This window comes from Oryctolagus cuniculus, chromosome 15 (genome assembly GCF_051225735.1).
Source record: "Oryctolagus cuniculus isolate XC-2025 breed Fujian yellow rabbit chromosome 15, ASM5122573v1, whole genome shotgun sequence".
Classification (NCBI taxonomy): domain Eukaryota; kingdom Metazoa; phylum Chordata; class Mammalia; order Lagomorpha; family Leporidae; genus Oryctolagus; species Oryctolagus cuniculus.
Window position 1 is genome coordinate 401753 of NC_142881.1, and position 26495 is coordinate 428247.

The 26495-nt window shown below is 64.0% G+C and overlaps 1 protein-coding gene across 6 annotated transcripts in view; it reads left to right on the top strand.

Moving 5' to 3' along the window:
• Positions 1 to 1376: 1376 nt before the first annotated feature.
• Positions 1377 to 26495, top strand: part of CFAP46 (cilia and flagella associated protein 46) — a 75890-nt gene continuing 50771 nt past the window's right edge. For 5 of the 6 annotated variants that reach the window (XM_070058262.2, XM_070058266.2, XM_070058263.2 and 2 more), the window contains exons 1-17: positions 1377 to 1499; positions 1800 to 1924; positions 2016 to 2147; positions 2297 to 2361; positions 3578 to 3742; positions 4475 to 4598; positions 5275 to 5369; positions 6289 to 6399; positions 9643 to 9742; positions 11912 to 12010; positions 19011 to 19201; positions 21938 to 22166; positions 22307 to 22427; positions 23875 to 23998; positions 25203 to 25333; positions 25708 to 25835; positions 26129 to 26262. In XM_070058262.2, coding sequence (XP_069914363.1) covers positions 1451 to 1499; positions 1800 to 1924; positions 2016 to 2147; positions 2297 to 2361; positions 3578 to 3742; positions 4475 to 4598; positions 5275 to 5369; positions 6289 to 6399; positions 9643 to 9742; positions 11912 to 12010; positions 19011 to 19201; positions 21938 to 22166; positions 22307 to 22427; positions 23875 to 23998; positions 25203 to 25333; positions 25708 to 25835; positions 26129 to 26262 — 2123 coding nt within the window. In that variant the 5' untranslated portion in view covers positions 1377 to 1450. Of the gene's footprint in view, positions 1500 to 1799; positions 1925 to 2015; positions 2148 to 2296; positions 2362 to 3577; positions 3743 to 4474; positions 4599 to 5274; positions 5370 to 6288; positions 6400 to 9642; positions 9743 to 11911; positions 12011 to 19010; positions 19202 to 21937; positions 22167 to 22306; positions 22428 to 23874; positions 23999 to 25202; positions 25334 to 25707; positions 25836 to 26128; positions 26263 to 26495 lie in introns of those variants that run through there. The other variant, XM_070058268.2, reaches the window with a different exon arrangement.

Consider the following 26495-nt stretch of genomic DNA (forward strand, 5'->3'; position numbering starts at 1 on the left):
TCCCTGCTGAGTCCCGGGCCTGGCCCTGCGCAGTGGCAGTGAGGTCGCGGGTAAGAGATGTTGTCCCTTGCTCCCCGGCCACGTGTATGCACACTCGCATCACATTGAGCACACGCGCGCACAGCCCCGGCCCTGCAGGCACGCGCAGTGCTGGCTCCTGGACACCTGCCGGCGTGCTGTAGATCTTGGGTTCTGGCACCAGGAGCCTGCGCCCGGGAGCCCCTCTGTGTGGCAGGTTGGCGTGGCACGGTGAGAAGCGGGCCTGTGGGTCTCCGACCTGGCTCCTGACGCAGCTCCCACCCCCTGGAATTCCTCGGAGGGCAGGAGCCGCTTTCCAAGTGGGGCTGGTTCCAGAAAGACGGAGTCAGGAGCCCAAGCGGGAGCTCTCGCCCCGCCCCAGCACCCCCAGGGGCGAGGACCTGGAGCTGGGGTGTCATCAGCGGAGGTGCGTGGTGAAGCCTGTGTCTGACGCAGCCTGTGCCAGGGGCTGGTGCGGCCGGACTTCCGGGCACAGAAGCTCCTGCCCACAGGTCCTCTCTGCACCAACTGCTGGTCCCCACTGGCACCTGGGCATTGGCAGGCGTCTCCCCAAGCTTTGCAAGCCGTCCCAGAAAATTTCTGGCCCTGGGGAGAGGCACAGAAGTGGGGGTAACCTGGGGCCACTCCGGGTGACTGGCAAGTGCAGGGGGAAACCTGTGGGCCGGAGCCTGAGCAAACTCCAGGCGGCGCCAGAACCCAAGACCTACAGCACGCCGGCAGGTGTCCAGACAGGACCGTACAGGGTTGGCGTCAGGGGCACCGTGAGGGCTTCTCTTTCCAGCTGGGGATTCCAAATGCCTTGTGGGAGAGCAGGATGGGCGCTCTCAGGGAGCCTCCTGGCCTGGGGCCCAGGCCCGTCTCGCCCCAGCCCTCTCCCTTCGGGTCACAGCCCCCCCATGGTGCCCAGAGCAACCCCGCGGCCCCTCCTCGGCACCCAGGGCCCGCCTGGCAGAACCCTGGGCCCGGCCTGCACCCGCCCTGCCCACCGCTCCTCCCTGCCCCTCGAGGCACTTGCGGGCCCTGTGGCCCTGCCCCACGAACCCCAGCTCCAGGAGCCCGCTGTCACCTACGGCCCGCCTTCCCCGGGCCGCCTGACTGCCACTGTCCACCAACGCCCTGGGCGCCACCTGCGGGCACCTTGCTCACTCTGGCCCGCCCAGCCCCTCCTCGCGAACCCAAGGTCCGGGGCCCCGCGGCCAAGTCCTGGCGTTGAGCCCTGGGGGCGCCGGCACTGCAGCCCCCGCCCCCCGCCTCCGCCCGTCCGTCGCCCGGCCTCGCCCCTCACAAGTGTGGCCACACCGCCCACCCGTAGTCCGCGGGCGCGCGCGCGCGCGCCCCGCGTCCCTCCGGTCGCTAGGCAACCGCCACAGGTCCGCGGCTGCCACAAACCGACGGACTGGGCGCCAGCGCCATGGACCTGGTTATCACGCAGGAGCTGGCCCGCGCCGAGAGCCAGCAAGGTGGGCCCGGGGCCCCGCTCCTGGGAGACCCCGGGACTCCACGATTACTGTCCACGGGGACAACCCAGAAACTCGCTCTGCCCCCTCCCCCCACGAGGCCCCGGGACCCCTGCCCACATCCACTAAAGAGGGCCCAGCACCCACGACCCCTGCCTCCGGGAAGACCCCTCGCCCCAGAGGAAGCTCAGGTTCGGCGACCCCTCGAGGTCCAGTGTGAGGTCTCAGGCCTCGACGCTTGAGCGCCTGGGAAGTTGGGGTGTGTAGCGGCCCCGAGGTCCTCACCCGCCGCCTGCCCCGCAGATGTGGCCTCTCTGCAGAGAGCCTACGAGCTGATCAAGTCTGCCAACCGCGGCAAGTCGGAGCTGGACCCCTCGGAGAGCTTCAGCCCAGACCTGTTTGTCCTGTGCGCCGAGCAGGCCCTCAAGGTGAGGGGGCGGGGCCTGGGCTGTGGGGCGGGGCCTGGCCGGGGGCCTTTGAGGGGCCCCTTGGCGTGGTCACGGTGGTGGCGTTTTGCAGATGGGCGAGCCCGAGGTCAGCCAGGACTGCATCCAGATGTACTTCAAGGTGAAAGGGCCGGTCACCCAGTTCCTGGGCCGGGCGCACCTGTGCAGGGCCCAGCTGTGCGCCCCCAAGTCCTCCGACAACCTGGTGAGTGTGGCTCGCTGCCCTCTGGCCGACAAGCCGGCAGGAACCCGGGCCCTTGGCTAAGCCAGAGAGGCCCGCGTCCGTGGAGCACGTGGCTGAGGTCTCAGGTTCCGTGGCACCTCCGTGCATCGTGCGATCTCTCTGTGTCTTAGGAGGAATTTGAGAACTGCGTGACCCAGTACATGAAGGCCATCAACTTTGCAAAGGGGGAGCCCAGGTAGGCCGGGCCCAGCCTGCTGCTTCCGGCTGGCTGTGTGGCCGAGTGGACGGGGGGGTCGCCCCCTTAATTTCAGTGTTCTGGAATGTTCCTTGTCCTGGGGAACGCAGCTGTGCGCCGACCAGATTGCCCCAGGGCTCCAGGTCTGCGCTTGGCAGCTTTGTGCTGTGACTTGTAGATGCCTCCGCCCTGACGGACCTCCCCCGTGACCCGCGCCAGGGCCCCTCCGTCCCATCCTCTCCGCCCAGCGTCTTGCTTTGAGGGGTTCCTGGGGTGGGGGAGGGGTCCCCCGGGCCACAGCCACCTGCTTTGTGGGGCTCCTGCAGGGGGTGCCTCGCGCGCCCCTCGGCCTCCACCAGCACCCCCGTGTGTGCCTGGCGTTCTCCGGCCTGTGTCCTGCAGGTTCTGGGGATCCGGGGCCCAGCCCATGCCCCCCCCCCCGCAACAGAGCCAGCGAGGCCCCAGCTCAGGGGCTCTCAGAACAGCGTGTGCTTCCCAAGGCAGCTGTGTCCCCAGGGCTGACCGGCGCCCGGGCGCCTGGTCACAGGCCCCTGTAGGAAGAGACCCCTGGTTGCAGTGAGCAGAAAAGGGTGGGAGCTGGAGTCGGGGGAGGGGAGCTGCCTGGCCGGGCTTGGTGCTGTCCCCTGAGTCCCTGCGGGAGCAGGTGACAGTAGCCATGGCATTGTCCCCTCCTTTCCCTGAGAAGCTGGGAGGAAGGTGGGGCCTGTCCCAGCTGCCTGGGGCTCTGAGGAGCCACCTTGTCTTGGGCCCTGGGGGCAGAGCTGCCCCACCCCTGTGAGGAAGCAGGCGGGTGCCTGTGTCTGCAGGAGACCGGACCTCCCGGGAGGGTCCTCCGCCAGCCCCCTCCCCTGCCCCACGTCACAGGCTGTGCCAGCTTTGCTCCCAGAATGCCCGGGTCATCTTTCAGGTCATCTTTCAGCAGGTCGTCGCCTGCTCCCCCATCCTCGCCCCTTCTGGTCTGTCCCTTGAGAGCCGAAGGAGGCCTTGCTCACTGCTGTGTGTTCACGGGGCTGGCGGGTTTTGGGTGGACAGACTGAGGAGAGCCCTGGCCCCGGGGCTGGCCAGGACAGTGAAGCCTGGGCGTTCAGAGCAGAGCTGCCCAGGCTGTCCGGGAAATGGCTCTGTGACCCTGGGTCTCAGTGTGGCTGCTGCCATCTGCTGGCGGCGGCGCGGCAGTGCACACTCCCTCCTGCAGGTACTACTTCCTGGTGTATAACGCTTCCGTCCTCTACTGGCAAATGGTGAGGCCGTTTCTCAAGCCGGGGTACCACCACCACGTGATCCCCAGCCTCTACCAGATCGTAACTGTGCTGAACCAAACCGAGGAAGAAGACAAGGACTGGCGTGCGGAGCTGATGCTGTGAGTGGGGCCGGGGTCCGGGAGCGCCTCCCCCACCCCACGGGAGCACAGCCGGTATCTGTGCGAACGTCTGCCGCTGGGGTGGCACACAGGACGCGGATCCTGTGTCACTTTTCCTGGCTTGTGCTTTGACATCTCAGTTTGGGAAATTTGTAACGCAGTAGGCGTTTTAGCGTCATGAGCCTAAGCCCGAATGGGCACGCACGTGCAGCTGTGCCCAGGTGGCCCCTGTGGGGCCCAGGGTGGTGCAGAGGCCGGGTCCCAGGCCCTGAGAGTCACAGCGACTCGCGCAGCAAGTGTCCAGGTGAGGAGAGAGAGGACCCGACGGGCTCGGACAGTGAGGCTCCTGATGGTGCCAGCGCCAGGGGACCCACGCTCAGCCAGAGAGAGCGCGGCACGCGGGCTTTGGGCGCCTGCCTGGTGGCCATGTGGGGAGCCTTCTAAAGAGAACAGACTATAAGTAAGATCTTTAAAATGCCATTCCAAAGTCTCCTGTGTAGTTAGCAAGCCCATAACTCCCTTTCCTGTTGCTAGGGTAGCGGAGCGCTCCTGGCTCCCGCGGGCCCTTCCTGGCGACCCCAGACCTGGCTGCAGCTTAGGCTGCCGATCCCAGGCCGTCGTCCTGAAGTCTGTGGGATGCAAAAACCTAAAATCAGTGTAAGACCCGGCCGTTACGTAGTTGAGCGGAAACCAGTTCCCGGGCTTCACTCTGGCTGTCGCCACGTTGTCCAGGGAGCTCCTCGAGTGCTACCTGGAGGCTGGGAGGAAGGAGGAGGCCGCCAGGTTCTGCGCCACAGCAGCGCCGTTCGTCAAAGCCCACGTGCCGCACAGGTACCGGCAGCTGTACTCCGCCATGGTGAGTGACGCGAGCAGCCCGCGGAGAAGCAGCTGCCCTGGGGTCCTCGCGAGGAGGCTGGCAGGGCGGCAGCCAGGCTGGGAGGCAGAGGCACACACACGGGAGCGGGAAGGCGCCAGCAAGATGGAAGGAGCCACAAGAGCACCTGCATAAACACACGCACGTAACGTGTGCACATGCAAGCACACACGTGTTAACGCACACAAATGTAACACCTACGTAAACACACATATGAGAACACACATATGAGAACACACGGGCATGGAGATGCACATATATGTAGCGCATGTGGAAACACACGTAGCTTGAAGACAAAGCGAGATCTTCTGCCTTCGTCTTTACTCTTCGAGTGTTTCTCTTGCAATGGCGTCGCGCCTTCAGCGCTGGAACGTCTGTAATACACAGTCACGGCAAGGATGTGCACTAAACATTCTTCAGCCGTTCGCTCTCAGACGCAGTGGATCGCTTCTAGCTGCGGAATTAAATAGAAGAGCGCACGAGAAGACTCGTGTTGCGCGCAGACAGCTGTAGGAGGAACGTGCACGGGCGTCCGTGTCGGCACAGAGATCCGCCTCCAGCCAGAGCGCCTTGTCTGTGTCCCGAGGGCGGCAGGTGTGTCCTGACTGGCCATCGCTGCGCCAGTGACAGGTGCGTGATGGGTTCACGTATGTGACAGGTGCGGCATGAACTGATGGATGAGCTTCAGCTACAGGAAGAAAAGAAAAACTCCATTAGCTTGTCAGTCTCTTACCACATCAGCACGCTAAAAGCGTAAGTAATTTGGGGGGAAAATGTTGGTTTTCCCAAGTCTGAGTGTGAAGGACTCAATCCTCCCCGCCCCGTGCCAATGAGTGGATGAGACACCGAGGGGGTGGGCGCCGGGGAGCCGGGGAGCAGGCGCTGCCTCCCCCGGCCTCACCAGGAGAGGCCAGTGAGGCCTGCACATGGCCGGTGGAGAGAGGCTCTGAGGGGCGGGAAGGGCGCCCACCAGGCGAGGCTCCAATGGGCCCGTGGGTGCAGCAAAACAAGGGACCTTTGTGGGTAAAACCCCAGGGAAATGGGTTGGAGAGGGTGGGGAGGGGATTGACCCAGGGTGGACGGGGCTCCTTTGGGAGGTTTGCGGTACAGGCAGCAGAGACGTGGCCGTGGCACTAAGAGGGAATAGGGTGGTGGGGACCCCAGTGAGTCTGAGGATGACAGGGTAGGGCTTGTGGGGGTGAGGGGTCACGGTGTGTGAGGTGAGGGGTGAGGGGTCACAGCATGAGAGGTGAGAGGTTACAACATGTGACGTGAGGGGTGAGGGGTCACAGCGTGTGGGGGTGGTGAGGAGACCAGAGTGTTGGAGGCAGAGGGGCTGTTCCTGTGAGCTCCGAGCTCTGAGCCGGCTCCACAGCAGTGTGGCGGCCAGGCGCTCCCCTGCAGTCCCTGGAGCCGAGTTCCTGGCTCTGGCCTCAGGGCCTGTGCACGACGTCCTGTGAGCGTCCTTGTCGCGGGTGTGAGAGGAGAAGACTTCAGCGTGAGTCAGGGGGTTGAAGAGGAGACCGTGGTAGGGACATCTGGAGGGGAGAGGCCGTGACTATTTTTTGCTTTTGTTCAGTGGAAACATACATTTAGAGATTCGGGTTCTCTGAGTGTAACGTGATGAGCACGACAGGATATTGTGGCTATCTGGTGTTTGAATTAATTCTAGAAAACTGGATAAAAACGACTTACCGGAAGATGTGAACAAGATCCTGAAGACAGCGCACAGACACCTCTGTTACTACAATCACCAGCGCTTCCCTTCCGTCAGAGAAGAGAAGTAAGCGTGCGCCTCCCGTCGTACGTCTGCGTTCTTACTGCACAAAACTGTTCAGTACGGAATTGTGTAAGAAACCAGGAGAATCCGTGAGTGGAGGTCCTCCTCCTCCAGGCAGTCCTCGCTGGCCTTTGTCTGCTTCCCTCCAGTCTTTTCTGCCCAGGGTGTGTCCTGGATCGTGTGGCCTCACGGGGTGCCTTGTGAAGCGCCACAGCGTCTCGGCACTCGTGGGCACAGCCCCGTGGCGTTCCGTTCCACGCGAGGGCGAGCCCCTGTGGAGGTCTCCAGCTCCTCGCTGCGGTCTTGCACTTTCCTGAGTCTGCCGAGCCCGGCCAGAGCTCTGGCTTTGCCCTGGCTGGGTCGCCGGAGCAGGGCCTGGGCCCGAGGCTGCCCGCCGTGTCAGGAGCATCGCCCTGCTTGGTGGCCTCCGACTGGTGGAGCTGTCTCATCTGGCTTCAGTGTCCACGTCCCTGGCCACCAGTGAGCCTGTGTTGGCCGTGTCAGGGCCCACAGAGCCCCCTCCTCTGAGAATGTGCTGTTTGGGTCCTCAGTGATTTCCTTATCAACTTCTCTCCGCTCCTGAAACATCGAGCACCACTCATTTATCCATTTTGAAAGGCAGTTACAGAGAGGGGTGGGGGAGAGACAGACAGATCTTCCACATGCTGGTTCACTCGCCAAAAGGTTGCAGAGGCCAAGGCAGGGCAGGAGCTCATCCAGGTCTCCCACGCGGGTGCAGGGCCCAAGCACTTGGCCCATCTTCCACTGCTTTCCCAGGCCGTAGCAGGGAGCTGGACTGGAAGTGGAGCAGCCGGGACTCGAACCATTGTCCACATGGGATGCCGGCATCGCAGGTGGCAGCTTAGCCCGCTGGCCACAGCACCAGCCCCACGTGAAACGTTTTGTTCCTTTGCTTGTAATTAGTGCTTTGGTTTTCCGGTTTGCCATTTGAAAGTTGAGTTGGGGGTTTTGTGTGCCAGGTTGTATTCCCCAGAAATATCCAAGTCTGAGCCTGTGGCGACTTTGAGTCCAAGTTGAGGTGAGGCCACCGTGGATGAGGCCAGGCCCTCAACCGGAGGCGGGCGTCTGCTGAGAGGGTTCTTTCTGCCTCCCCGAGTCACTGTCACGGCAGCCTCAGGACTGACAGGTGCAGCGTCATCTGGCTGTGTGACATCATCACAGACTTTCTTTCTTTTAAGGAAAAAGATTTATTTATTTGAAAGGCAGAGTTCAAGAGCAAGTGAGCGAGATCTTCCACCTGCTGGTTCATTCCCCACATGGCTGCAAGCCAGGAGCCAGGATCTGGGGGCTCCATCTAGGTCTCCCATGGGTGCACCTTCTGCTGCTTTCCCAGGCCCATTAGCAGCAGGAGCTGGAAGTGGAGCAGCCAGGATTTGAACAGCTGCCCACATGGGGTGCTGGCATCACAGGCAGCAGCTGAACCCACTGCACTACAACACAGGCACCATGGAATTCTTTTTTTAAAAAAAGATTTGTTTTATTTGTTTTAAAGGTAGAGTTAGAGAGAGAGAGAGAGAGAGAGAGAGAGAGAGAGAGAAAGAGAGGTCTTCCATCTGCCAGTTCACTCCCCAGATGGCCACAATGGCCAGAGCTGCGCCGAACTGAAGCCAGGAGCCAGGAGCTTCTTCTGGGTCTCCTACATGAGTGCAGGGCCCAAGGACTGGGGCCATCCTCTACTGCTTTCCCAGGCCATAGCAGGGAGCTGGATGGGAAGTGGAGCAGCCGGAACTCGAACCAGTGCCCATATGGGATGCCAGCACTGCAGGCGGCGGCTTTACCTGCTACGCCACAGTGCTAGCCCCTTGTATAACTTTTGTATTTGAGATTTGAGCCCTTCATCTCCAGTGTATGTACAGATTGGTTTTATATATATATGTGTGTGTGTGTGTGTGTGTATATATATATATACACACACACACTTTTTTGATGCACAGTGATGTTTTATTTCGACCATAACATGGGCCGACATTTCCTCCCCACCAGTCCTGGGTCCCGGGTGCACATCCACCTCCCCAGTGGCTCCCTAGGAGCCCTCGAGTGGACGCCACAGTTCGGGGGTGGGGCAGCCCGGTCCCTGCTCTCGCAGCCTCCGTCCTCATGTTTCCTGCACTGTGGCCGGAGAGGCCCCCACCCCTCACAATCACGGAAACAACCCAGGCCCAGCATCTCTGTGGCTCCGCCTCCACGCTGACTTGTGGTTTCCGGCAGTGTGGGGCAGTGGTTAGGGAAACAGAGTGCAGTGCCGGCTCCTGTGGTTTACTCGCGAGGAGCACTGGGTCCTTAGAGAAGCCGTGGTCCCCCTCGAGGGAGCCCCTACCTCGTGTGCAGCCAGGCAGAGCCGCCCCGCTCTGGGCCCGGGAGCCTGAGGCCTCCCCAGGTCTCGGTGGGCCCCTGCCGGCACCTCTGCGCCAGGCTTGAGTGTGTGCAGTTCTGCGCCCAGGGATGTGTCCTGTTGCGGAGCCCCTCTCCCGGAGCTGAGGGGGTGGCCAGGCAGTTCGGGCCCCCGCGGCTGGAGCGCAGGCGAGACGGAGGCCAGAGGTGCAGAGCGTGAGCCCCGGGAGAGGAGGTCGGCGGGGGGGAGGCAGGGGGCCCCGCTGCTCTCCCTGGAGCCACTCCTCCCGTGCGAGATGGACCCTCTGCTGAGCGGCTCCTGCCCAGAGCAGCCCCCGGGAGAGGGCAGCAGGTGACACCACGCTGAGGCCGGAGGCCACCGCGGTGCTGGCTGTGCCCAGGGGCACATGTGGCACCTCTGGTGGCGTCCGTGGCAGGAGGGGCTCCTGCACACAGTGGGCAGCAGCTCCCCTACTCCTGAGCTTAGTGCGAATCCTCAGCACCAGCTTGGTTCCTTTCCGAGCTGGTGTGGCCTCTGCAGGTCCCTTGCATTTGCTTTGGTGTAGATTTTAGCGTCTCCCTCTGCATTTCAGCAGCGACCTCGGGTGTGGCGCCTCCGCGTGTGCGTGGCAGGAGGAGCCGGCTCTGCCAGGGACACCTTTCCCTGTGGCTGCCCATGGCACTGCCCTGGTGCCTGTCCTGGGGTCTGCCCGACCAGAGGCCTGTGGAGAGGGGGCCCCGCTCTGCGGCTCCCCCGCGTGCCTGCGTCCTGGCCCCGTGGGGTTTCTGATTTGTAGCTGATTCCATCTTGCGACTTTCTCCGGGTTTGTGCGGGCCTCTACCTCCGGCTGAGCTAAGGCCCCGCTAAGCCGTCACTGTCGTCCGCCCCTCCAGGGTGCTGCTGCTCTGCGAGCTGGCCCGTCTGTCCTTGACCCTGAAGTCCCAGGAGGTCTCTGCGGACTGCCTCTCGGACCTGAAAAAGATGGACATCCAAGTAGGTGACCCGGGGGCGGGGCGGGCCAGGGACACAGCGGATGCACCTGTGCATGTGGGTGTGGAAGGCGAGGGCAGGGTGAGCGGGTACCGGGGCCGCGCCCGGCCCGGCTTCCTGTGCCGTGCAGTTCTGTGTCTGCTCTCTCTGTCCCTGTGTCACGGGCACCGGTCCCTGGTGACACCACTGTCTCTGCCGGCCCCCACAGCATGTCACAGACCCCCGGCCCCTCCCCCAGGCCTCTGTCACTAGACGTTGAAGATGGGTGATCCCTGCCGCTTCCAGGCAGGGCTGCAGCGCGCACGCGTGCTAAAGCTGTTTTCGTAGTTGGGATTCTTCCCAGAATGCGTTCACGCACGTGAAGTTGCTGGGAACCCTGGCCTGGCGTTGCAGACGCGCACGGCCCGCGGCTTCGCTCCTGCCCGCGGCTGCGCGCTGGAGAGCAGTGCTGGGCTCCCTGGTGTGGCCGTCACCAGGGCCGGTGCTGGGCTTGGTGCTTTGTGTCCAGCGCCCCGAGCTCAGCTCTGAACACGGCTGAGGAGGTGAGGGGAGGGCTCACTGGGGGCCACGCCAGCCTGCCTGGGCCTGCCTGGGCACGGCTGTGGTGCCGGGCTCCGCGGAGGAGCCGGCCGTGTGCTGTGGGTCTGGGCCTCGCCTGGGCGCTCTGCCCAGCAGCCTGCCCTCCGTGTCCCCCCCATGAGCTCCTGTTGGAAGCAGCTCCCGCCCCAGGTGCTGTCTCACGGTGGGATCTGTGTGACCCCGTTGGTACTGGGTCTTATTCAGTTTGATTTTGTAACTCGATTGCAGAGGCTGGGTGATGCACGACTCAGCCCTCGTCACCTGTCGCCATGCCTGTTAGAGCCCTCGTCCCTGTGAGCTGCACATGCTGTATTCTCACGTTTTCGTAAGCACGGTGTGGGCACTTGCTGTTTGCACGCTGGTTCCTTAGCGAAGAGCTCTGTAGGCAGCTCTACAGCAGCGTGTTGTGACGTGGGCGTCGTGATGTGGGCATTGTGACGGGTGTCATGACATGGGTATCGTGACGTGGCGTCGTGACGTGGACAGAGGTCCAGTGCTTGCTGCCCAGGGTGCAGTTAAATCTAAATCAACAGCAGATCCTAAAAAAAGCCAAATATTGGTGAACAACCACGTCTCTGAATGACCCACGAGTCAAAGAAAACGTGCAGATGCCAATTGGGCGTTGTTTTGAGCAGGATGAAAGCCGTGTCAGAGGCTGGCGCCGCGGCTCACTAGGCTAATCCTCCACCTGCGGTGCCGGCACACCGGGTTCTAGTCCTGGTCGGGGCACCGGATTCTGTCCCAGTTGCTCCTCTTCCAGGCCAGCTCTCTGCTGTGGCCCGGGAGTGCAGTGGAGGGTGGCCCTGCACCCACATGGGAGACCAGGAGAAGCACCTGGCTCCTGGCTTCGGATCGGCACAGCGCGCTGGCTGTAGCAGCCATTTTGGGGGTGAACCAATGGAAGGAAGACCTTTCTCTCTGTCTCTGTCTCTCACTGTCTAACTCTACCTGGAAAGAAAGGAAGGGAGGGAGGGAGAGAGGGAGGGAGGGAGGAAGGAAGGAAAGAAGGAAGGAAGGAAAGAAGGAAGGAAGGAAGGAAGGAAAAAGAAAGCTGTGTCAGAGCAGTGGGTACGCCCGAGGAGCACTGGTCCGACTCAGAAATGCTGAGTGAGGGGCTCAGAGAAGACCCCTGAGCTGGGCGAAGCCTGGGACCCTGCCTGTTGCCTTGTGAAAACCGGAGCCCACCTCCCAGTGCTCCCCACACTGGGACTGGAGGGGCCCGGGGAGGGGAACCACACTGCAGGCAGCTCCCTGACTGGCCTGGGCCCGAGCTCAGCTCCTGGAGCTGCTCAGCCGCGGCCTTGGCCTCTGAGCAGCTTTGTGTCCAGATGCCAGGCAGGGCTTAGATAAATCATTTGCTGAGCTTACACGAGGAAGTTGTCCGAAATCGGCTTCGTTACTGGAAAACCCAAAGTCTGCTAAAATGGACGAGCTTCACCCATCCGCTGAAAGGGTGGAGCGGAGTTTTGTTGTCTTGAAATCGTGCTCGGTGTGCCGTGCAACGTCCCTGTGTGGTTGCCGCTCGCCACCGAGTCCTGGAGCCCCTCGAAGTCACGTCTGCTTCTCCCAGTGCAAACCTCTTGGTGCCCCCAGGACCCCGGGAAGCTGATCGAGATCGAGTGTCTGGAGTGTGAATTAGAAGCCCTGAAACTTGAAAGTAAAACCAAAGCCTACATCCGAGCGGCCGTGGAGGTGAGCCCCTCGGCGGGGGTCCTGGAACCTGGCGGCCACTGACGCTGGGCCGTATTTGAGGGTGCTGGGCACGTGGCCTGGACCCATTGCTGGACTTGGTGTGGCGCAGCCAGTGCCTCATCTCCCCTCTGTGGGCCATCGCCCTCTGTGCTGCTGAGACGGCGGGCACGTGGACCCCTCAGCACTGTCCCTCATGGCCAGCAGCCTCCCTCGCAGGCTCCACCCCCCGTAGCCAGCGAGCTCAGTGAAGCAAGGCCCCAGGGTGTGAGGAGACAGAGACTGGAGATGTGGGCCCCTGGGGGGACGAGCTAGGCATGGGGTGGAGCGTGGGTGGGTGTGGTGAGACAGGTTCCTGGTTGATAGTCCCAGCTGGAGCCTCTTGGGGGGGTGAGCACAGACCCAGGTCCCCCAGGTCCTCAGGTCCTCAGGTCCTCAGGTTCTCAGGTCCCCAGATCCTTAGGTCCCCCAGGTCCTCAGGTCCCCCAGGTCCTCAGGTTCTCAGGTCCCCAGGTCCCCAGGTCCCCCAGGTCCTCAGGTCCTCAGGTCCTCAGGTCCCACAGGTCCTCAGGTCATCAGGTCCTCAGGTCCCACAGGTCCCCCAGGTCCTCAGGTCCTCAGGTCCTCAGGTCCTCAGGTCCTCAGGTCCCCCAGGTCCTCAGGTCCTCAGGTCCCCCAGGTCCTCAGGTCCTCAGGTCCTCAGGTCCCCCAGGTCCTCAGGTCCTCAGGTCCTCAGGTCCCCCAGGTCCTCAGGTCCTCAGGTCCTCAGGTCCCCCAGGTCCTCAGGTCCTCAGGTCCTCAGGTCCCCCAGGTCCTCAGGTCCTCAGGTCCCCCAGGTCCTCAGGTCGTCAGGTCCTCAGGTCCCACAGGTCCCCCAGGTCCTCAGGTCCTCAGGTTCTCAGGTCCCCAGGTCCCCAGGTCCCCCAGGTCCTCAGGTCCTCAGGTCCTCAGGTCCTCAGGTCCCCCAGGTCCCCAGATCCTCAGGTCCCCAGGTCCTCAGGTCCCTCAGCGCCCCAGGTCCCCCAGGTCCTCAGGTCCTCAGGACCTCAGGTCCCCCAGCGCCCCAGGTCCTCAGGTCCTCAGGTCCTCAGGTCCCCCAGGTCCTCAGGTCCTCAGGTCCCCTAGGTCCTCAGGTCCTCAGGTCCCCCAGGTCCTCAGATCCTCAGGTCCTCAGGTCCCCCAGGTCCTCAGGTCCTCAGGTCCCCCAGGTCCTCAGGTCCTCAGGACCTCAGGTCCCCCAGCGCCCCAGGTCCTCAGGTCCTCAGGTCCCCCAGGTCCCCCAGGTCCTCAGGTCCTCAGGTCCTCAGGTCCCCCAGGTCCCCCAGGTCCTCAGGTCCGCAGGTCCCCCAGGTCCTCAGGTCCTCAGGTCCCCCAGTTCCTCAGGTCCTCAAGTCCCCCAGGTCCCCCAGGTCCTCAGGTCTTCAGGTCCTCAGGTCCTCAGGTCCCCCAGGTCCTCAGGTCGTCAGGTCGTCAGGTCCCCCAGGTCCCCCAGGTCCTCAGGTCCTCAGGTCCATAGGTCCTCAGGTCCCCCAGGTCCTCAGGTCCTCAGGTCCCCCAGGTCCTCAGGTCGTCAGGTCCTCAGGTCCCCCAGGTCCCCCAGGTCCTCAGGTCCTCAGGACCTCAGGTCCTCAGGTCCTAAGGTCCCCCAGGTCCCCAGATCCTCAGGTCCCCAGGTCCTCAGGTCCCTCAGCGCCCCAGGTCCCCCAGGTCCTCAGGTCCTCAGGACCTCAGGTCCCCCAGGTCCTCAGGTCCTCAGGTCCTCAGGTCCCCCAGGTCCTCAGGTCCTCAGGTCCCCCAGGTCCTCAGATCCTCAGGTCCTCAGGTCCCCCAGGTCCGCAGGTCGTCAGGTCCTCAGGTCCCCCAGGTCCCCCAGGTCCTCAGGTCCTCAGGACCTCAGGTCCCCCAGGTCCTCAGGTCCTCAGGTCCTCAGGTCCTCAGGTCCCCCAGGTCCTCAGGTCCTCAGGTCCCCCAGGTCCTCAGATCCTCAGGTCCTCAGGTCCCCCAGGTCCGCAGGTCGTCAGGTCCTCAGGTCCCCCAGGTCTCCCAGGTCCTCATGTCCCCCAGCGCCCCAGGTCCCCCAGGTCTCCCAGGTCCTCATGTCCCCCAGCACCCCAGGTCCCCCAGGTCCTCAGGTCGTCAGGTCCTCAGGTCCCCCAGGTCCTCAGGTCCCCCAGTTCCTCAGGTCCTCAGGTCCCCCAGGTCCCCAGGTGCTCAGGTCCTCAGGTCCTCAGGTCCCCCAGGTCCTCAGGTCGTCAGGTCCTCAGGTCCCCCAGGTCCCCCAGGTCCTCAGGTCCTCAGGTCCTCAGGTCCCCAGGTCCCCCAGGTCCTCAGGTCCGCAGGTCCCCCAGGTCCCCCATGTCCTCAGGTCCTCAGGTCCCCCAGGTCCCCAGGTGCTCAGGTCCTCAGGTCCTCAGGTCCCCCAGGTCCTCAGGTCGTCAGGTCGTCAGGTCCCCCAGGTCCCCCAGGTCCTCAGGTCCTCAGGTCCATAGGTCCTCAGGTCCCCCAGGTCCTCAGGTCCTCAGGTCCCCCAGGTCCTCAGGTCGTCAGGTCCTCAGGTCCCCCAGGTCCCCCAGGTCCTCAGGTCCTCAGGACCTCAGGTCCTCAGGTCCTAAGGTCCCCCAGGTCCTCAGGTCCCCAGGTCCCGCAGGTCCTCAGGTCCTCAGGTCCTCAGGTCCTCAGGTCCCCCAGGTCCCCAGATCCTCAGGTCCCCAGGTCCTCAGGTCCTCAGGTCCCCCAGGTCCCCCAGGTCCTCAGGTCCTCAGGACCTCAGGTCCCCCAGCGCCCCAGGTCCTCAGGTCCTCAGGTCCCCCAGGTCCTCAGGTCCTCAGGTCCCCCAGGTCCTCAGATCCTCAGGTCCTCAGGTCCCCCAGGTCCTCAGGTCCTCAGGTCCCCCAGGTCCTCAGGTCCTCAGGTCCCCCAGGTCTGCAGGTAGTCAAGTCCTCAGGTCCCCCAGGTCTCCCAGGTCCTCATGTCCCCCAGCACCCCAGGTCCCCCAGGTCCTCAGGTCGTCAGGTCCTCAGGTCCCCCAGGTCCTCAGGTCCTCAGGTCCCCCAGGTCCCCAGGTGCTCAGGTCCTCAGGTCCTCAGGTCCCCCAGGTCCTCAGGTCCTCAGGTCCTCAGGTCCCCCAGGTCCCCCAGGTCCTCAGGTCCTCAGGTCCTCAGGTCCTCAGGTCCCCCAGGTCCTCAGGTCCGCAGGTCCCCCAGGTCCTCAGGTCCTCAGGTCCCCCAGTTCCTCAGGTCCTCAAGTCCCCCAGGTCCCCCAGGTCCTCAGGTCTTCAGGTCCTCAGGTCCTCAGGTCCCCCAGGTCCTCAGGTCGTCAGGTCGTCAGGTCCCCCAGGTCCCCCAGGTCCTCAGGTCCTCAGGTCCATAGGTCCTCAGGTCCCCCAGGTCCTCAGGTCCTCAGGTCCCCCAGGTCCTCAGGTCGTCAGGTCCTCAGGTCCCCCAGGTCCCCCAGGTCCTCAGGTCCTCAGGACCTCAGGTCCTCAGGTCCTAAGGTCCCCCAGGTCCCCAGATCCTCAGGTCCCCAGGTCCTCAGGTCCCTCAGCGCCCCAGGTCCCCCAGGTCCTCAGGTCCTCAGGACCTCAGGTCCCCCAGGTCCTCAGGTCCTCAGGTCCTCAGGTCCTCAGGTCCCCCAGGTCCTCAGGTCCTCAGGTCCCCCAGGTCCTCAGATCCTCAGGTCCTCAGGTCCCCCAGGTCCGCAGGTCGTCAGGTCCTCAGGTCCCCCAGGTCTCCCAGGTCCTCATGTCCCCCAGCGCCCCAGGTCCCCCAGGTCCTCAGGTCGTCAGGTCCTCAGGTCCCCCAGGTCCTCAGGTCTTCAGGTCCTCAGGTCCTCAGGTCCCCCAGGTCCTCAGGTCGTCAGGTCCCCCAGGTCCCCCAGGTCCTCAGGTCCTCAGGTCCACAGGTCCTCAGGTCCCCCAGGTCCCCCAGTTCCTCAGGTCCTCAAGTCCCCCAGGTCCCCCAGGTCCTCAGGTCCTCAGGACCTCAGGTCCTCAGGTCCTAAGGTCCCCCAGGTCCTCAGGTCCCCAGGTCCCGCAGGTCCTCAGGTCCCCCAGGTCCCCCAGGTCCTCAGGTCCTCATGTCCTCAGGTCCCCCAGGTCCTCAGGTCCTCAGGTCCCCCAGGTCCCCAGGCGCTCAGGTCCTCAGGTCCTCAGGTCCCCCAGGTCCTCCAGGTCCTCAGGTCCCCCAGGTCCTCCAGGTCCTCAGGTCCCCCAGGTCTTCCAGGTCCTCAGGTCCTCAGGTCTCCTGGTCCCCCAGGTCCTCAGGTCCTCAGGTCCTCAGGTCCCCCAGGTCCCCCAGGTCCTCAGGTCCTCAGGTCCTCAGGTCCTCAGGTCCCCCAGGTCCTCAGGTCCTCAGGTCCCCCAGGTCCTCAGGTCCCCCAGGTCCTCAGGTCCCCCAGGTCCCCAGGTGCTCAGGTCCTCAGGTCCTCAGGTCCCTCAGGTCCTCAGGTCCTCAGGTCCCCCAGGTCCCCCAGGTCCTCAGGTCCGCCAGGTCCTCAGGTCCCCCAGGTCTTCCAGGTCCTCAGGTCCTCAGGTCCTCAGGTCTCCTGGTCCCCCAGGTCCCCCAGGTCCTCAGGTCCTCAGGTCCTCAGGTCCCAGGTCCCCCAGGTCCTCAGGTCCCCCAGGTCCTCAGGTCCCCAGGTCCCCCAGGTCCTCAGGTCCCCCAGGTCCTCAGGTCCCCCAGGTCCCCCAGGTCCTCAGGTCCCCCAGGTCCTCAGGTCCCCCAGGTCCCCAGGTGCTCAGGTCCTCAGGTCCTCAGGTCCCTCAGGTCCTCAGGTCCTCAGGTCCCCCAGGTCCCCCAGGTCCTCAGGTCTGCCAGGTCCTCAGGTCCCCCAGGTCCTCAGGTCCTCAGGTCCCCCAGGTCCCCAGGTGCTCAGGTCCTCAGGTCCTCAGGTCCCCCAGGTCCTCAGGTCCTCAGGTCCTCAGGTCCCCCAGGTCCCCCAGGTCCTCAGGTCCTCAGGTCCTCAGGTCCTCAGGTCCCCCAGGTCCTCAGGTCCGCAGGTCCCCCAGGTCCTCAGGTCCTCAGGTCCCCCAGTTCCTCAGGTCCTCAAGTCCCCCAGGTCCCCCAGGTCCTCAGGTCTTCAGGTCCTCAGGTCCTCAGGTCCCCCAGGTCCTCAGGTCGTCAGGTCGTCAGGTCCCCCAGGTCCCCCAGGTCCTCAGGTCCTCAGGTCCATAGGTCCTCAGGTCCCCCAGGTCCTCAGGTCCTCAGGTCCCCCAGGTCCTCAGGTCGTCAGGTCCTCAGGTCCCCCAGGTCCCCCAGGTCCTCAGGTCCTCAGGACCTCAGGTCCTCAGGTCCTAAGGTCCCCCAGGTCCCCAGATCCTCAGGTCCCCAGGTCCTCAGGTCCCTCAGCGCCCCAGGTCCCCCAGGTCCTCAGGTCCTCAGGACCTCAGGTCCCCCAGGTCCTCAGGTCCTCAGGTCCTCAGGTCCTCAGGTCCCCCAGGTCCTCAGGTCCTCAGGTCCCCCAGGTCCTCAGATCCTCAGGTCCTCAGGTCCCCCAGGTCCGCAGGTCGTCAGGTCCTCAGGTCCCCCAGGTCTCCCAGGTCCTCATGTCCCCCAGCGCCCCAGGTCCCCCAGGTCCTCAGGTCGTCAGGTCCTCAGGTCCCCCAGGTCCTCAGGTCTTCAGGTCCTCAGGTCCTCAGGTCCCCCAGGTCCTCAGGTCGTCAGGTCCCCCAGGTCCCCCAGGTCCTCAGGTCCTCAGGTCCACAGGTCCTCAGGTCCCCCAGGTCCCCCAGTTCCTCAGGTCCTCAAGTCCCCCAGGTCCCCCAGGTCCTCAGGTCCTCAGGACCTCAGGTCCTCAGGTCCTAAGGTCCCCCAGGTCCTCAGGTCCCCAGGTCCCGCAGGTCCTCAGGTCCCCCAGGTCCCCCAGGTCCTCAGGTCCTCATGTCCTCAGGTCCCCCAGGTCCTCAGGTCCTCAGGTCCCCCAGGTCCCCAGGCGCTCAGGTCCTCAGGTCCTCAGGTCCCCCAGGTCCTCCAGGTCCTCAGGTCCCCCAGGTCCTCCAGGTCCTCAGGTCCCCCAGGTCTTCCAGGTCCTCAGGTCCTCAGGTCTCCTGGTCCCCCAGGTCCTCAGGTCCTCAGGTCCTCAGGTCCCCCAGGTCCCCCAGGTCCTCAGGTCCTCAGGTCCTCAGGTCCTCAGGTCCCCCAGGTCCTCAGGTCCTCAGGTCCCCCAGGTCCTCAGGTCCCCCAGGTCCTCAGGTCCCCCAGGTCCCCAGGTGCTCAGGTCCTCAGGTCCTCAGGTCCCTCAGGTCCTCAGGTCCTCAGGTCCCCCAGGTCCCCCAGGTCCTCAGGTCCGCCAGGTCCTCAGGTCCCCCAGGTCTTCCAGGTCCTCAGGTCCTCAGGTCCTCAGGTCTCCTGGTCCCCCAGGTCCCCCAGGTCCTCAGGTCCTCAGGTCCTCAGGTCCCAGGTCCCCCAGGTCCTCAGGTCCCCCAGGTCCTCAGGTCCCCAGGTCCCCCAGGTCCTCAGGTCCCCCAGGTCCTCAGGTCCCCCAGGTCCCCCAGGTCCTCAGGTCCCCCAGGTCCCCAGGTGCTCAGGTCCTCAGGTCCTCAGGTCCCTCAGGTCCTCAGGTCCTCAGGTCCCCCAGGTCCCCCAGGTCCTCAGGTCTGCCAGGTCCTCAGGTCCCCCAGGTCTTCCAGGTCCTCAGATCCTCAGGTCTCCTGGTCCCCCAGGTCCCCCAGGTCCTCAGGTCCCCCAGGTCCCCCAGGTCCTCAGGTCCCCCAGGTCCTCAGGTCCCCCAGGTCCCCCAGGTCCTCAGGTCCCCCAGCGCCCCAGGTCTACCACCCCCTGAATACGTACTCCCATGAGCCGTAGAAGACAGACAGCTCCGTGGAAGTGGACAGCACATCTGAGACTCGAGCGTGCGTCACGAAGCTCCTGCTCCCATCTAGGAAAAGGCCACTGCTCTCTGGCACATGCGATGAAGCCGGTACCGAGCTCCCGGCATGAGCCCCAACCCTGCGGCAGCACCGGCTCTGCCAGCTCACGCCGTGTGCCGTCCACTGTGCCCTCTGCAGAGCCAGCTGAGCATCATCAAGAGACTGGACCTGGCGCTGCAGCGTGCGGCCCGCCTGGGCGACGCCCAGGTCATCCACGTGGTGTGCACCACCCAGTGGAACGCCTGCCTGCCCCTGCTGCAGCACAACCTGCGGCACCTCCTGCGGAAGCCGCTGGCCAGCATCGCCGAGGTCCTGGAGAAGGTGGACAGGTGGGGCGGGCCCGGGGGTGCAGGCCGGGGATTCCGCTGCTTTTCTGCACTTGTGTGCTGAGCACCTGGCGTGCAGCGGCTGTGCACGGGCCGATGCCCCCGTGGTGCCGGATGATGGCATTCCTTCCTCCCTCCCTCCCTCCCTCCCTCCCTCCCTCCCTTCCTTTCTTTCCAGGTAGAGTTAGAGTCTGCCGCCTCTCCTCGCCTGCCGGGGGCCGTTTGGCGGGGGCGTTGCTGGGGTTGCTGGAAGGGGACATGGTGGGTGCCTTTCCAACACCTGTAGACGCGTTGGCTCCGCCCACGCCGTGGTGCAGGGGCTGCCAAGTGTGGTGCTTTGAGCCCCTCCCTGGATTCACACCGGGATTTCCTGGTGGATTTTTAGTTTCCCGCCTGGGCAGCGGCAAGCACCGTTTCGTGTTCTGGTTGCCCGTTTGCCGGTGTTGTTTCCCGGAACTCTGCGCCCTGGCCACGCGGCGGCCTGCTTGTCTCCCCCGAGCCGGGGTCTGAGCGGCCCATCTTGAGGCGCAAGGTGCTCGTGGGTGAGTGAGCCTTGTGCCTTGGCTGCGCTGCGTCTGTCTTGGGCGAGACTGCTTCCTCTGCTAAGGTCGTGGTCCCCCGTTTCCTCGCGGGACAGCCTGGCCAGACCAGGACCCCCTGCTCTCCCTCAGGACTCCAGAGAGCTGCCGCTAGTGGGTTGTGTTTCCTGATGTTCACTGAATTAGAAATTAAAATGGAAAAACATTAAACACGGGAACACACACGTGAACGTTGCCATGGACAGTAGTGCAATGACCTTGTCATGTCACAGGTATATTCATGAAAAACGTGCGTGGCCTGGAGAATGATGTCTGTGGGTAAAAGCAGCTTGCCTGGTGGACCCCACTGGCTGGGTCTTAGAGACCCCCAGGGTCTCTGGACAACTTTGAGGCCCACTGTTCTGGAAGGTTCCATAGTACAGGTTGAGCATTCGTTTCCAGATTTGGAAATCAAACCCAGAGTGCTCCTCAGTGCACTCGGGTGTGATGTGACTTGGGACCCTTCCGCTTTCTGGGGTTTGGACCGGGGCTTCTCCAGGCCCTTGGGGCTGCTCGTCTGCCGCTGGTCCGTGTCTGGGCCGGTGCTGCGGGCCTGCGACTCATCCCGCTCCTCCCCAGAAGATTCTTGAAGGCATGTGTCTTACATGGTGCACATGGAACCTCGTGAAGGACCTCTGACGTGGGGTGTCTGCCTCTGCTGGCTGACGCTGGGTCCAGGTCTGCCCTCCTGTCCGTGGGGAGTTTCTCCCTTTTCCTGCATCTGCTGTGCTCTGTCTCTGCCTTTCCTGCAGTTAACGGAACTTTTTAAAAAAGATTTATTTATTTAATGGAAAGGCAGAGTTATAGAGAGGCAGAGGTGGGGGGGGGGCTTCCACCTGCTGGTTCACTCCCCAGATGGCCACAACGGCTGGAGCTGAGCTGATCCGAAGCCAGGAGCCAGGAGCCTCTTCCAGGGGTCCAGGACTTGGGCCATCTTCCACTGCCCAGGCCATAGCAGAGAACTTGACCGGGAGTGGAGAAGCCGGACTTAAACCGGCGCCCGTGTGGGATGCCGGCACCACAGGCGCCTTCCCAGCTACGCCACAGTGCCGGCCCCCAGCCTGAATATTGTGGAGCTCTGTTTCATTTCCTCCGCTGGCTTCTTGGTTTCTCGGTTTTGCCCCTTGGGAGCAGGGATTCTCTAGGGCCGTGATACTCGTGTGCGTCCTTCAGGGCCACAGCCCATGAGGCCGAGCCGCCTCTGCAGCCTCTGGTCGTCGGGCCCTCGTGAGCAGGGGGCCCTGCGAGTCTCCTGTTTCCTCCTTTCTGTTCTCTAACGTGTGTCTCACTGTCAGACTCGGTCACCGTCACTGTCTCTGCCACTGTCACAATCTCTGTCACTGTCACTGTGTCTCTGTCTCTCACTGTCAGACTCGGTCTCTGTCACTGTGTCTCTGCTCTGTCACAATCTCTGTCTCTGTCACCGTCTCTCACTGTCTCTGTCACTGTCACTGTGTCTCTCAGTCACTGTCTCTGTCTCTGTCACTGTCACTGTGTCTCTCAGTCACTGTCTCTGTCTCTGTCACTGTCACTGTGTCTCTCAGTCACTGTCACTGTCTCTCTGTCACTGTCACCGTCACTGTCTCTGTCACCGTCACTGTGTCTCTCAGTCACTGTCACTGTCACTGTCTCTGTCACTGTCTCTCTCTGTCATTGTCTCTCACTGTCTCTGTCTCCGTCACTGTCTCAGTCACTATCTCTGTCTCTCACTGTCTCTGTCTCCATCACTGTCTCAGTCACTATCGCTGTCTCTCACTGTCTCTGTCTCTGAGCCGTGGCTCAAGATGTGGGTGTCTGACCCCCAACACTGCCACACCCACACATCTCACCAGGCTTTCACGTTAGGTTCTGTCTGGGCAGGGGTGGCTCTTGGTGCTAAGGTCAGAGGTCGCTCTGGTGTCTCAGCTGGGTCTCCGAGGTGCTGACAAGCCACGGCCCAGGCCCCTCCTCACTGGCAGAGCAGACGTGGAGAGCAGTCTGCCGCCGCCTGCCTCCAGCTCTCACCAGCCGAGCACCGCGGTGTGCAGCGGGCTGCAGGGGCCTCTCCCTCTGCGTGAGTCCTAAGGGCAGGGCTGTGACCAGAGACCAGAAAGCCGGGGCACCCTGCACAGCGGGCGCGTCATGGCCCGCACGGCCTCTCACGCACGCCGCCCGTCCCCAGCCTGATGACCCTGCTGCGCTGCCAAGTGCACATGGAGCTGGCGCACATTGAGGAGGACGAGGACCGGCTGGAGCCCGCCATGCAGCACCTGCAGAAGGCCCAGGCCCTCGACAGCCTGGGGCTCTACCGGGACAAGCTCCAGATGGCCTTCAACCGGCTGCGCCTGTGCACCATGCTCTACCAGTCCCCTGAGCGCCCGGAGGACAAGGCCATCATGGCCATCGAGCAGGTGCGGACGCGGCCACCGTGGGTCCCCCCATCCTGGGAGCTGGGCAGGAGTGGCAGCTGCCCGGGGCCCACCCCGCCGCCGGGAGGCCCCCGAGGGCCTCACAGCCAGAGGGGCCGCCACTCTTCCTCTGCCTCCCGCAGGCCAGAAAAGCCGCCCATAGAGACAGCGTGAGGAAGAAGCGGGCCCTGCTGGTGAACGCGGGCCTGGCCCTGGCCCCCGACACCTTCCAGATCGTGCTGGACAGTGAGAACGAGGCCAAAGGTGAGCTGGTCCGCCCAGAGCCCCGGCCCCGGCTTGGCGTGGTTCTGGTGCGCTCAGCAGCCCCAGGGCCTTGCGCTGTCCTGCGACAGCTCAGCCCATGACGCTGGCCCAGGCACGAGGACCTGGATTCGTGCCTCCCAAGGTCACAGTGCTCACACCAGCCCTGGCCTTGTGTCCCCAGGGAGATTCTAAACTCATTCTGAGTCACAGAGTGTGAGGCCTCGCTGTCCCCCGTGTGCTGGGGAGGTCTCCTTGGCCCCGCATCTCTGGGGGTGGACAGGGTGGGCAGTGAGGCTGGCCGAGCTCGGCTCCCACCCAGGAGAGGACCGGAGCCACGGCTGCATGGCAGGTGTAAGCAGGGGTTGGGAATACAGTGGGATGGGCCCTCAGTGGGGCTTAGGAAGCTGCCGTGGACGGTCTGGGCGCCCTGCCTGCCTGCCCATCTGCCGTACCCCATCCCGGGCCCAGTGGTGATGGACCTGTCGTCACCTCCACGCTCTGATTTGCTCCTCTTGATTCGTTTCTCTCTGAGTGTGAGCTGGGGCACCTGGGGCCAGCTGCATGTGCACCTGCCGGGGTGGTGGCTGAGGGGCTGCTAAGCCAGGCAGCAGCTGCTTGGAGGGAGGGAGGCCCTGGGTCGGCTCCTAAGGTGAGGGGCTGTGGTGTCCAAGAGGGCAGGGCCCAGCCAGAGAGCCCAGCTTCACACCCGGGGTCCTCCTGAGTCTGGGACAGGCCCAGTGCCCGATGCATCCGGGAGCCGCTGTCCTGGGTGCCTGGCCCTCGGATGGCATTGGGTTCTCGCTGTCCTGGGTGCCTGGCCCTCGGATGGCATTGGGTTCTCGCTGTCCTGGGTGCCTGGCCCTCAGATAGCATTGGGTTCTTGCTGTCCTGGGTGCCTGGCCCTCGGATGGCATTGGGTTCTCGCTGTCCTGGGTGCCTGGCCCTCAGATAGCATTGGGTTCTTGCTGTCCTGGGTGCCTGGCCCTCGGATGGCATTGGGTTCTTGCTGTCCTGGGTGCCTGGCCCTCGGATGGCATTGAGTTCTTGCTGTCCTGGGTGCCTGGCCCTCGGATGGCATTGGGTTCTTGCTGTCCTGGGTGCCTGGCCCTCGGATGGCATTGGGTTCTCGGTGTTGATGGTTTGTTTGCCAGGAGGAGAGTGGGTTCACCATGCAGATAAACCTCAGGGTCTGGGGTGGGCGGGGGTGGCGAGAGGGCGGAGGAGGGTCAGAGGCCTGGTGCTCTGGTCAGGATGCTGCTGCCACAGAAGGGGCAGTGAGTGGGGCATGGGCCAGATTCTGAAACAGGCTGCTTCCGGGGGCGGAGATGCCACGCCCGGTGTGGGGCCCCTCGAGGCTCAGCCCCCGCTGCTGGTATCAGACGCCCACCTGAACACACCCAACCCTGCACGGCCAACGTGCACACCTGGTTTTGTTTTCTGCTGTCAGTGTCCACTGGGAAAAACAGGGGCCGGTTCACCTACCTCTTCGCCAAGGCGCGGCACCACATGATCAGCGTGGACAAGGCCGCCGGCCACTTGCGGCGTCTGGGGAATGAAAACGACAAAGAGCGGTGAGTCGGGAGGGGCCCCACGCCCACGCCAGGACTCCCTGGGCCCAAAGATCCAGATTCCGAAGTCTAAAATCCACAGAACGTCAAAGTCTCCAAAACCTAGGAGACAGTTATCTACCTTTTTAAATGAGAATCTTCGAGAACCATGAAAAATTTGGCCGAACACGTCACAGGCCACTTTACACAGAAAGTGCACGTGTGTAGCTGCACCCACTCCTGGCCACGAACAGCAGCACCATGGGTGTGCAGCCACGGCTGGACACACAGTGTGAGGGGCACAGCTGTCCCCCGAGGCTGGGGACCGTGGCCGTCTGAGATCTTGCCGCTGATGGGTGGCTCTGTCTTCAGCTGAGGTCGGTGAGGACCCATAAGGTCATCATGGCAGTCTCCCAGAGACCTGTGACCTGCAGGCTTTTGTCCCAGAGCAGGGGCCACGGCGTCCCAGGCAGGGGCCACAGCATCTGGCCCGGCCCTTGAGGGCAGCTTTTCCCCGTGGGGATTGCTATCTGGGGGATTCCTCTCGTCAGGATCCTTTTTTTTTTTTTTTTTTTTTAATATTTATTTATTTGAAAGAGCTACACAGAGAGAGGAGAGACAGAGAGAGAGGGGTCTTCCATCTGCTGGTTCACTCCCCAATTGGCCGCAACGGCTGGAGCTGAGCCAGTCTGAAGCCAGGGGCCAGGAGCTGCTTCCGGGTCTCCAATGCAGGTGCAAGGGCCCGAGGACTTGGGCCATTCCCCACTGCTTTCCCAGGCCACAGTGTAGAGCTGGATAGACTGGATAGGAGCAGCTGGGACTTGAACCAGTGCCCATATGGGATGCCGGCGCTGCAGGCAACAGCTTTTCCCACTGTGCCACCGTGCAGGCCCCTCCCGTCAGGATCTTAATCTTCCGGGACTGTGGCTTGTGGGGTTTTGGACTTGAAGGATTTCCACATCTGGCCCGTGAGGTGTGTTCCCGAGAGGGACAGACAGCCCTGGTCTCGGTGGCCTGAGCAGGCCAGTGTTCAGGCCGGGGGTCTGCAGCCCAGGAGACCCGCCCCCACCCCCCAGGAGAAGAGGAGGCGTTTCCCAGCCCTGAGCTTCTGCTGCTGGTCTCGGGGCCGCGGGCGCCTGGCTGGCGTGGCTGCTCGTGTCGAGCTGCCCTTGCGTTGCTTCCCGACCGACTGTGCGGCTGTTCACCCCGTCTGGGTCCCGGGGAGCAGAATCGAGATTTGGACAGAGCTCGCCAAGGTCGCCCGGAAGCAGGGGGTGTGGGACGTGTGCCGGACGGCGAGCCGCTTCTGCCTCCTGTACGACAACATCAAGGAGAAGAAGCCGCTGAAACTCAGGAAGGGTACGGCCAGGCCTCCCCACCCGCCCAGGGCCCGGCCTCAGCCACCCGGGCCTCCCCTCCCCTCCCAGGGCCTGGCCTCCCCACCCGTCCAGGGCCCGGCCTCAGCCACCCGGGCCTCCCCTCCCCTCCCAGGGCCCGGCCTCCCCACCCGCCCAGGGCCCGGCCTCAGCCACCCGGGCCTCCTCACCCGACCCAGGGCCCGGCCTCCCCACCCCGCCCAGGGCCCGGCCTCAGCCACCCGGGCCTCCCCACCCAGCCCAGGGCCGAGCCAGTGGGGCTGTGGCCCAGAGCTGGCACTGACCACACCCAGAGAAGCTCCTCCAGCCCCTTCTTGGGCAGAGAAGCCTCCAGAGACCCCCGCCCCCTCCCCCCAGGGAAGAAGAAGAAGGGTGGGAACGGCTCCGTGCAGGACTCCTGGGGCCCCTCAGAGGCCGCCCTGCACCGGCAGATGCTGCCCGACCTGCTGCGGAAGTTCGCCGAGGTGGGGTTCATCAACGCCGAGGTGCGTGCCTACGTCCCCGCCTCCCTCCCCCCTCCCCCCCCGCCCCCACTCCCCGCATCCCCCACACCTCCCTCCCTCCTCAACTCCTTGCCTCCCTCTCAGCCTCCTTCCCTCCCACTCCCACCTCCTCCACTCCCCCTCCCCCTCCCTCCCCCTCCCTTCCCCTCCCTCCCCCACTCCCTGCCTCCCCCCTCCCTCCTCCCCTCCCCCACTCCCTTTCTCCCCCTGGCCCCACGACCTCTGTGCTGTGTGCGCCCCCCGCTGACCTCCCTTGCTGCCCACTTCCTTTGCAGGCCACTGTCCATTTGCTGCGGTCAGAAGGCGTGGAGCTGAATGATCCACCCATCCCCCCCGAGGACTTGAGCCAGCACCCAGCCGGCTACGTGCCTGAGTCCCCAGAGACGAGTGCAGAGTGGGCCACGTACAGGTGGGCAGTGCCGGCAGCTGACCAGGGGGACAGGGCCCTCTGTGCCGGCAGGTGTCCCAGCAAGACGGGGCGGTGTGCCACTCGTGAGTGAGCGGCCTGTTTGCCAGCTGGCAGTCAGAGACCGGCTTTCCCGTCACGCGCGACACACACCGCCCTCAGCCAGCTCTCAGACAAGGAGCTGCTTCCCTGTCGGCCAAGAAGAAAAGCCGCACGGCTTCCGTCCGGGGTGGTGG